Source organism: Lolium rigidum, chromosome 1 (genome assembly GCF_022539505.1).
Source record: "Lolium rigidum isolate FL_2022 chromosome 1, APGP_CSIRO_Lrig_0.1, whole genome shotgun sequence".
NCBI lineage: Eukaryota > Viridiplantae > Streptophyta > Magnoliopsida > Poales > Poaceae > Lolium > Lolium rigidum.
In genome coordinates this window covers 226,200,755-226,211,833 of record NC_061508.1, presented here as the reverse complement: position 1 = coordinate 226,211,833, position 11,079 = coordinate 226,200,755, and the positions used below count along the sequence as shown (strand labels likewise).

Below are 11,079 nucleotides of genomic sequence, written 5' to 3'. Positions count from 1 at the left end.
GCCGTACGGATCTCCTTCTTGGGTCTTCGGCCCAATCGCCTTCAGGTCCAGTCGGTTAGGCGACTGGCAGTCCTTCTTGGGCCTTCATCCTTGTAGCGAGTGGGACTGGCGACCCACCCCCTATGGGCATATCCCCATCACCGTTGCTATTAGAGGCTCTGGCCAAGTTGATACTTGTGACTCCAAGAGGGAGTATTTATGCTCGATAGTGGGTTCATGCCTCCATTAAATCTGGGACAGTGACAGAAAGTTCTAAGGTTGTGGATGTGCTGTTGCCAGTAGGGATAAAACATCGATGCTTTGTCTAAGGATTTTTGTGTTGATTACATTACGCACCATACTTAATGCAATTGTCTGTTGTTTACAACTTAATACCGGAGGGGGTTCAGATGATAACCTGAAAGTGGACTTTTTAGGCATAGATGCATGCTTAGCGGTCTATGTACTTTGTCGTAATGCCCTGATTAAATCTCATAGTACTCATCATGATATATGTATGTGCATTGTTATGCCTTCTTTATTTATCAATTGCCCAACTGTAATTTGTTCACCAACACCTGCTATCTTATGGGAGAGACACCACTAGTGATCTGTGGACCCCGGTCCTATTCTTTACATCTGAAATACAAACTGTTGCAATTGTTCTTTACTGTTCTTCGCAAACAAACATCATCATCCACACTATACATCTAATCCTTTGTTTACAGCAAGCCGGTGAGATTGACAACCTCGCTGTTACGTTGGGGCAAAGTTCTGTGATTGTGTTGTGCGGGTTCCACGTTGGCGCCGGAATCCCTGGTGTTGCGCCGCACTACACTCCTCCTCCATCAACCTTCAACGTGCTTCTTGGCTCCTCGTGGTTCGATAAACCTTGGTTTCTTTCTGAGGGAAAACTTGCTACTGTGCGCATCACACCTTCCTCTTGGGGTTCCCAACGGACGTGTCAACTACACGCATCAAGCATTTTTTCTGGCGCCGTTGCCGGGGAGATCAAGACACGCTGCAAGGGGAGTCTCCACTTCCAATCTCTTTACTTTGTTTTTGTCTTGCTTTATTTTATTTACTACTTTGTTTGCTACACTTAATCAAAAACACAAAAAAATTAGTTGCTACTTTTACTTTATTTACTGTCTTGTTCTCTATATCGAAAACACAAAAATATTAGTTACTTGCATTTACTTTATCTAGTTTGCTATATTTACTACTACTGAAAATGAGTAATCCGGAAGTTGAAGTTCGTTCATTTAAGCAACAAGGTGGAGAAAGTTTTAAAGATGCTTGGTATAGAATTAGTGATGCTCATCATAGGTGCATTAAGAAACAGTCCACTATTATACTACTTAGGAACTTTTATGTTGGTATCTCTAGCTGGAATAGGTATGTTCTTGATACTCTTGCGGGAGGTAATTTTCTAGGCACTCCGGCTTTAGAAGCTAGTTGCATTATTGAGAGTCTAGTTGGAATACCACCTGTTAATGAAGCTAAAATTGAAATCTCTCTTGAAGATGTCATGAAAAAGTTGGAAGCCATAGAAAAAGATCTTCCAAGTATTGAGACTAAATTGGGAATATTACTTAATAGCACCGATAAACTTGATAAATCTCTAGGTGGAATTAATGAGAGAATTGCTGTTTTAGAAACTTGTGCTACTCATGATAATCGAACCCATAGGATTAGTGAACTTGAAGAAGCTATGGGAACCTTGGGTTCAACTTTTTCTTCTCTTAAGTTTAAGGAGAAAGCTTATGTGGGTAAGGAGCAAAAGTTTATGTATGTCTCTAAAGTGCCTAAGCCAAAAAATTATTATTATAGGCCTAAAATTGACAAATCCCTTAGTACCACTACGGATGGGGGAGCTTATGATGTCGATGCTTCGTCTCTTGACAATACTTGATACACACTTTCTGCGCCTAGCTGAAAGGCGTTAAAGAAAAGCGCTTATGGGAGACAACCCATTATTTTACTTCTGCACTTTATTTTATATTTGAGTCTTGGAAGTTGTTACTACTGTAGCAACCTCTCCTTATCTTATTTTATTGCATTTGTTGTGCCAAGTAAAGTCTTTGATAGTAAAGCCAATACTAGATTTGGATTACTGCGCAGGAACAGATTTCTTGCTGTCACGAATTTGAGCAGTAGTCCCTGTAGAAAAATCAAAAAAATCTGCCAATTTACGTGCGTGATCCTCAGATATGTACGCAACTTTCATTAGATTTGGGAATTTTCATCTGAGCAAGTCTGGTGCCACTTTAAAATTCGTCTTTACGAACTGTTCTGTTTTGACAGATTTTGCCTTTTATTTCGCATTGCCTGTTTTGCTATGTTTGATGGATTTCTTTGTTCCATTAATCTTCATTAGCTTTGTGCAATGTCCACAAGTGTTAAGAATGATTATGTCACCTCTGAATATATGAATTATGCACTGACCCTCTAATGAGTTTGTTTCGAGTTTGGTGTGGAGGAAGTTTTCAAGGGTCAAGAGAGGAGGATGATACAATATGGTCAAGAAGAGTGAAAAGTCAAAGCTTGGGGATGCCCCCGTGGTTCATCCCTGCATATTTTAAGAAGACTCAAGCGTCTAAGATTGGGGATGCCCAAGGCATCCCTTCTTCATCGACAACTTATCGAGTTCCTCTAGTGAAACTATATTTTTATTCCGTCACATCTTATGTGCTTTACTTGGAGCGTCTGTTTGTTTTTATTTTTGTTTTTGTTTGAATAAATCGGATCCTAGCATTCTTTGTTTGGGAGAGAGACACGCTCCTCTGTTTCGTATGAACACATGTGTTCTTAGCTTTATTCTTAATGTTCATTGCGAAAGTTGAACTATTTCATTCATTGTTATATGGTTGGAAACGGAAAATGCCGCATGTGGTAAATGGTTTAATGTCTTGAATAATGTGATACTTGGCAATTGTTGTGCTCATATAGATCTTGTTTAAGCTCTTGCATCATGTACCTTGTACTCATTAATGAATAACTACATAGAGCTTGTTAAAATTTGGTTTGCATGATTGATCTCTAGAGTCTAGATATTTTCTGGTTGAGGTGTTTGAACAACAAGGAGACAATGTAAAGTCTTATAATAGTTACAATATGTTCATATGTGAGCTTTGCTGCACCTTTTATACTTGAGTTTGCTTCAAACAACCTTGCTGGCCTAGCCTTGTATCGAGAGGAATTCTTCTCGTGCATCCAAATCCTTGAGCCAATAACCATGTCATTTGTGTCCACCATACCTACCCACCACATGGTATTTCTCCGCCATTCCAAAGTAAATTACTTGAGTGCTACCTTTAAAATTTCCATTCTTTGCCTTTGCAATATATAGCTCATGGGACAAATAGCTTAAAAACTATCATGGTGAAGAATATGTACTTATGTGTCTTATTTCTTAGTAAGTTGCTTGTTGAGAGGTAATCATGTTTTCTGGGGATGCCATCAACTTTATCTTTGTTGAATATCATGTGAGTTGCTATGCATGTTCGTCTTGTCTGAAGTAAGGGCGGTTCTCACAATCAAATGGTTTGAGTATGCATACTGTTAGAGAAGAACATTGGGCCGCTAACTAAAGCCATGATTCATGGTGGAAGTTTCAGTTTGGAAAACTAATCCTCAATCTCTTATGAGAATATTAATTGTTGTTGAATGCTTAAGCATTAAAGAGGAGTCCATTATCTGTTGTCTATGTTGTCCCGGTATGGATGTCTAAGTTGAGAATAATCAAAAGCGAGAAATCCAATGCAAGCTTTCTCCTTAGACCTTTGTACAGGCGGCATAGAGGTACCCTTTGTGACACTTGGTTGAAACATATGCTATGCAATGATAATCCGTGTTAACCCAAGCTAATTAGGACAAGGTGCGAGCACTATTAGTATACTATGCATGAGGCTTGCAACTTATAAGATGTCTTATACATAACACATATGCTTTGTTACTACCGTTGACAAAATTGTTTCTTGTTTTCAAAATGAAAAGCTCTAGCACAAATATAGTAATCAATGCTTCCCTCTGCGAAGGGCCTATCTTTTACTTTATTGTTGAGTCAGTTTGCCTATTCTTTCTATCTTAGAAGCAAACACTTGTATCAACTGTGTGCATTGATTCTTACATATTTACTTATTGCACTTGTTATATTGCTTTGTATTGACAATTATCCATGAGATATACATGTTACAAGTTGAAAGCAACCGCTGAAACTTAATCATCCTTTGTGTTGCTTCAATGCCTTTACTTCGAATTTATTGCTTTATGAGTAACTCTTATGCAAGTTTTATTGATGCTTGTCTTGAAAGTATTATTCATGAAAAGTCTTTGCTATATGATTCATTAGTTTACTCATTATCTTCATCATTGCTTCGAATCGCTGCATTCATCTCATATGCTTTACAATAGTATGATCAAGATTATGATAGCATGTCACTTCAGAAATTATCTTTGTTATCGTTTACCTACTCGAGGGCGAGTAGGAACTAAGCTTGGGGATGCTTCATACGTCCCAAACGTATCTATAATTTCTTATGTTCCATGCTACTTTTATGATGATACTCACATGTTTTATACACATTATATGTCATATTTACGCATTTTCCGGCACTAACCTATTGACGAGATGCCGACGAGCCAGTTGCTGTTTTCTCCTGTTTTTGGTTTCAGAAATCCTAGTAAGGAAATATTCTCGGAATTGGACGAAATCAACGCCCAGGGTCCTATTTTTGCACGAAGCTTCCAGAAGACCGAAGGAGTCACGAAGTGGGGCCACGGGCGCCGCCACACTAGGGCGGCGCGGCCAGCAAGGGGCCCGCGCGGCCCTGTTGTGTGGGGCCCCCGTGGCGCCTCTTGACCTGCCCTTCCACCTACTTAAAGCCTTCGTCGCGAAACCCCCAGTACCGAGAGCCACGATACGGAAAACCTTCCAGAGACGCCGCCGCCGCCAATCCAATCTCGGGGGATTCAGGAGATCGCCTCCGGCACCCTGCCGGAGAGGGGAATCATCTCCCGGAGGTCTCTTCATCGCCATGATCGCCTCCGGATCGATGTGTGAGTAGTTCACCCCTGGACTGTGGGTTCATAGCAGTAGCTAGATGGTTCTCTTCTCCTCATTGTGCTATCATGTTAGATCTTGTGAGCTGCCTATCATGATCAAGATCATCTATCTGTAATTCTTCATGTTGTGTTTGTTGGGATCCGATGAATATTGAATACTATGTCAAGTTGATTATCAATCTATCATATATGTTATTTATGTTCTTGCATGCTCTCCGTTGCTAGTAGAGGCTCGGCCAAGTTGATACTTGTGACTCCAAGAGGGAGTATTTATGCTCGATAGTGGGTTCATGCCTCCATTAAATGCGGGACGATGATGAGAAAGTTCTAAGGTTGTGGATGTGCTGTTGCCACTAGGGATAAAACATCGATGCTTTGTCTAAGGATATTTGTGTTGATTACATTACGCACCATACTTAATGCAATTGTCTGTTGTTTTCAACTTAATACCGGAGGGGGTTCGGATGATAACCTGAAAGTGGACTTTTTAGACATAGATGCATGCTGGATAGTGGTCTATTTACTTTGTCGTAATGCCCTGATTAAATCTCATAGTACTCATCATGATATATGTATGTGCATTATTATGCCTTCTTTATTTGTCAATTGCCCAACTGCAATTTGTTCACCCAACATCTGCTATCTTATGGGAGAGACACCACTAGTGATCTGTGGACCCCGGTCCTATTCTTTACATATGAAATACAAACTGTTGCAATTGTTCTTTACTGTTCTTCGCAAACAAACATCATCATCCACACTATACATCTAATCCTTTGTTTACAGCAAGCCGGTGAGATTGACAACCTCGCTGTTACGTTGGGGCAAAGTTCTGTGATTGTGTTGTGCAGGTTCCACGTTGGCGCCGGAATCCATGGTGTTGCGCCGCACTACACTCCTCTGCCATCAACCTTCAACATGCTTCTTGGCTCCTCCTGGTTCGATACCAGAGCCCTACTGTCCCGGCAGTCGGTGCACGCGAGGCGAGCGGCGGAGGAGGAGTGCACGAGGGCTCTCTCTCTTCTCACTCACTTACTAGGATTAGAACAGCCCACCTTATATACCACTCCAACTCCCTCCCAACTAGCAATGTGGAACTAAATTTCAGCCTTCACTAGTGCTGCCACTGATTATTTGAATGGATCATATGAGTTTCAGAATTTGGTTTCAGAATTTGATTATGGGCCCAAATCCCCAAAATTGCAGCAGGATATACCCTAAACAGCGCTCGATCATACTATCAGAACTGGCCCTTGCCCTCGAAGCTCTGCCCGATCGCCCACGTCGGCGGCACGGCGCCGTCGAGGACGACGGAGCGGCCGTCGCTAGCAACCACGCGGAACGAGAGCCCCTGGCCGACGAGCCTGTGGACGTCGCCGTCCCAGATCTGTCCCCAGTTCCTCTTCATGTCCCTCCACTGCCCGTCCCCGGAGCCCCTCACGGCCAGCGCCTTGACCTCGCCGGACCCGGCGACGTTGAAGACGAGCACGCCGATCCAGAACTGGTTCCCGGTCATCTCTACCCGGATGCCGCCCGTCTTGGCGCACGGCACGCGGCGGTACTGCACGGGGATGATGCCGACGCGGAAGTCGGTGACGAGGCGGAGGAAGACGGGCTTGGAGAGGTCGAAGTGCCGCAGCGGCGGGTTGCACCAGTTCTCGGTTGGCTTGGAGTAGTTGGCCGGGCAGAGGTTCGTCGCCGTCACCGTCACCGGGTCCGGCTTGCAGTCCGGGCTGCCGTGGCACTGGATCTCGTAGCAGCCGCCGCAGGCCCAGCCGTCGCTGAAGAGCTCCACGCTCAGCGCCGCCGTGTCCAGCCCGTACCCCTGTTGGAACAGGTTGCCGTACCCGCACGCGCCCTCTGCATCGTGCATGAACGAGTCCACGTTATAACGAAGGAATGAGTTTAGTTATTTCATTGATGACTTACGCGTGCTGAGCCCGGAGTTAAAATGATTTGCTTACGCATGGTCTCGGCTCCGGTCTCGTCGCCGTAGAACGTAGCGTGCGCCTCCGTCCAGCCGCCGTCTGCCACGGCCGCCGGCGGCAACAAGGCCAGCATCAGCGCCACCGCCACGACGGAAACGTCGTCTAGGCGTCTCATCTCCATTCTTCAGAACACTAGTGCGTTTTTTCTAGACGTACGTGCTCTGCATATTTTGACTTTGCGACGATTTGATATGTTGCTAGCGCGTAAGCTTCGTGTGTGAGAGCTTAGCTATATATAGAGAGCATACACAGCCTGTATAGTCGCTGGTCTTTGGCCTTCTGCGTTGGCATGGTCTCATAATTAAATATGTACCAGTCTGTATTTTATTTTGTCCACAAGCAAGCGCCTGCAAATCTTCGGCATTAATCCGGTCGAGGATATTATACAGTAAGAATCCAGCGGATTTTTTTCATTATGACACTGGTAGGTGTAATAAAAACACACTATTCAAGCGGCGTGTAAGCCACAGCTAGAGTTTTTTTTGAAACAGAGCAAAAGACTTGCCATTTTCATTAATAGGCCTAGTCAAAAACCTAAGGCCAACAAACAAGTCTAGTCTCGCGGCATAAGGACACTCAAAGCCTTAGCCCCGGCTAAGGACCAAAGTCTAGCCTCAACCTTTATCTTTCCTAGTACAACCGTCGAAGTGGAGAAGGTGTTCCGGAACATCCTCGCGTTTCCCTCCTTCCAAATCTCCCAAGATATTAGCATTGCCAAAGAGGCAACCCGCAACCGCCTTTCCCGTAGGACTTCGTCTATGAATAACATCCGCCCACCAAGCTCTCAAAGAAGGGACGGAATGCCAATCCGAAGGGTTGATATCATGAATTCCAAGCCAATCCTTGACACTAGACCACACTCTTAGGGTGAACCTACACTTGAAGAGTAGATGCTCCGCGGACTCGTCAACTTGGTTGCAAAGCCATCGCCCACAACTGTCCCACCCTCTTCTTTCGAGCTTATCCGCCGTCCACACCCTATTTTGAATGATCAACCAAGCGAACAATTTGCATTTGGGAGGCGCCCACTGCTTCCAAACCCACTTTGGCATGGCCGAGGTGGTAAGAGCCAAAAATTGCACCGCATACGCCGTCTTGGAGGAGTAGCTCCCATCCCTTGTAAACTTCCATACAATAGAGTCCGCCACGTCGTGGTTGAGTTGAACATGATTCATCTTCCCCCAAAGGGCAACAAATTGAGGGATGTGCTCCGTAGATAGCCCATGTTGCAAATTAATTTTGTGGATCCATGAGTCATTCGAAAGGCCCTTGTAGACGGGTACTCCCTCCGACCCCCCGTTTTATTTTCTTCGTATTTTGGATTTAATCATGGGAAAGTTCACCAAAATTATAAAATAATATCAGTCTTTATGTAATAACAAATACCTACAATATGAAACCATACGATTTTGAGTTACTACTACCTCCGTATCTATCAAAAAGGATTATAAATTTAGTAAAAGATAAAAGCTTACTAAGTTTGATCAAATATAAAGAAGAAAACATAAACATCTACAACATGATCCAAAAAAAACTATCGGGCGAATAAGGATCCCAACGCGACGCGATTTGAACCATCCAATCCCAGAACTAATGGCTTGATGGCAACCTTCGATTTTCCAATAAAAAAGAAAAAAAGGACAAGTTGCCGGGCATACCACTATTTTTACCCCTGGCTACTTTTGACATCCAAAAAATTATGATAATATATTTTACAGTAAATGCACTAATATTCATATTGTTGGCTATAACATTGGTCAGACTTGGAGAATGTTGACTATCCACAAAACTGATACGCTTTATTCAATGAAACAGAGGAAGTAATAGATATTTTTTCTTCGTTATCATACTCCAAGCTGGGCCTATTTGAACGTAGGCTAATACAGGTAGAATGTGAACGCCGAGCCTACCTTTTTTCTAGATGGAGCTTTTTTCTTCTTCAAGGAAGCGACACTCGCTAAGAGTCGTAAAGCCCAGAAGTTACAAGGAACTAGAAGCCCATGAAAGATTTTAAATCCAAGATGGGCCTATTTGTTCTGGACCATGTAGTACCATTTTACGTGTTTAAATACTATATAGCTCACTATCCTAAAAAAATAAACTATTGCTTACCACCAGATAGAATAAATAGAACATGAACGATGAACACATATTCTTGTACTGTCGTGTGCCCTGAGCCGGGAGGATAAAGGAATTTACTCTGGGGTGTGCCGCATGTCGGAGGTTGTGGTTGAAGAACGTAAAAAATCCATGGATCCTAGACAATGGCGGAGGCAGGAAAACTGAATCGGGGGCCAAAGTGGAAAAAACATCTATTAGGGGGGCCGAAGCGAAAAAAATCTGTAGCATTTAGCTGTAGTTTGGCATAGAGAGGCAGAGATCTAGGCGTAAATACAAAATATTAGGGGGGGGGGGGGGGCCAGGGCCCCTGCTGTTCCCCTGTCTCCGCCAGTGATCCTAGAAGCTCTAGTGATACGACAGTCCGTATATAGTACGCAACAACAAACTCTCCAGGTACGCATGTCACACATTGACACTTATGAATGACATGAAAAATGCGAATAGTCATTTACCTGCTAAACACATTTTGGAAGATATACAATTTGACACTTCAACCCTTTGGATGCATTTTTGCCTTTGATAAACAGTTTAACTTGAAAGAGGAAGTATATGAAAAAGGCATGGACTCCAAAGGAGGAACAATTCCCACAAAAAAAGGAGAAACCGTCCAATCTAACTTACCGACCAACGTCCACATGAGCCACGGGATGATCGTCACCAACAAGTTGTTGGATCGGAGATGGGCAGTTCAATAGCTCTTGTACTTCGGTTTCTTTTTCCACCTGGTGACGATCCTTGATACAGAGTACCTAGGAATGACAATTTAGGAAAAATTACCCAAAATATGCAATGGAACCTAGGTACTCATGAACTTGACAACTTGTCGGGCCCAAAATTCATATTTCTAGTGCTCGAGAAATTCTGAAAAAATTCATACTACTTTGGCAGGTAGAGGACAAATGTATATATATGCATGTCAATTTTCATACTCAAATCCAAAAATATGAAGATTAGGTAAAAAACCGATGAGTTTGAAATGAACATTCTGAAGGAAACTCCCGTCCCATGATTTATGTAAATTTTAGGTCCAACGGCTCTATAACATAATGCCAAAATAAGTAATATTGGATTCATGAATACCTATGTCTAGAAATTTTTCCTTAACAATTATCAATAGCATGCGCCCCATGTAACGGTTTCCAGAGAAATTGTTCGGTGGGTTGTACTACACATATCCTCTCATTTTCTCTCATTTTTTGCGAAAATTCCACCGATGTATTAATAATTATCAATAGTAGTATAAATACTTCAACAAGTAATAAAAATTACAAATAGGTATACTCGGACCACCTAGCGACGATTACAGATACGAGCACGAGCCGAAGACGCGCCACCGTCCTCGCCATTATTCGTCACTCCAGTAGGATGGCTCTATATGCTCCTCATCGTTCAATATCATTGCCACTTGCAAACAGTTAGGTGCAACGACGAACCACCCGCACGACATGCAAGTGAGAGCCTCACAGCAAAATGATAAGGAGGACTTATGGTCTTCATGAACACGAACGATTAATGGTCTAGCCTGTTCAGGATCAAACACCAACAACACATACCGTATGATAGCATTCAGAGCAGAACCAAACCCGCCAAACTCTCGATGTACCTTTTAATCCACTGCAGTGAGTTTTTGACTTAACAATATCCAGAATGAAGAAGGAAGAAGGAATGTGGGGGTCTTCTCTAGTGGAGGCCTTCGGATCAATCTTATTTTGGGATACATTTCCAACATGGGAAGCCTTCAACTTGGGGGTGCAAAGAACAACTATCTCCAAGTCCATCGCCGCAAAAGGAGGAGATCAAATGCTGGCGTTTATATAACCTTGTGAAGTTTACTCTTTCAAGTAACCATGTACTTAATAACCGCCGAGTTCGATTTGTGAAACATGCATGGCCTTGTCCCTCGTGGATACTCCATGATGGTATA

General features: G+C 43.0%; 1 protein-coding gene across 1 annotated transcript; it reads right to left on the bottom strand.

Moving 5' to 3' along the window:
* Positions 1 to 6,286: 6,286 nt before the first annotated feature.
* LOC124683244 (expansin-A22-like) lies at positions 6,287 to 7,155 on the bottom strand. The gene is made up of 2 exons (XM_047217804.1): positions 7,011 to 7,155; positions 6,287 to 6,906 (listed from the first exon to the last, which is right to left on the bottom strand). Exons 1-2 carry the CDS (start codon positions 7,153 to 7,155, stop codon positions 6,287 to 6,289), a joined length of 765 nt encoding a protein of 254 aa, XP_047073760.1.
* Between the last annotated feature and the right edge of the window lie 3,924 nt (positions 7,156 to 11,079).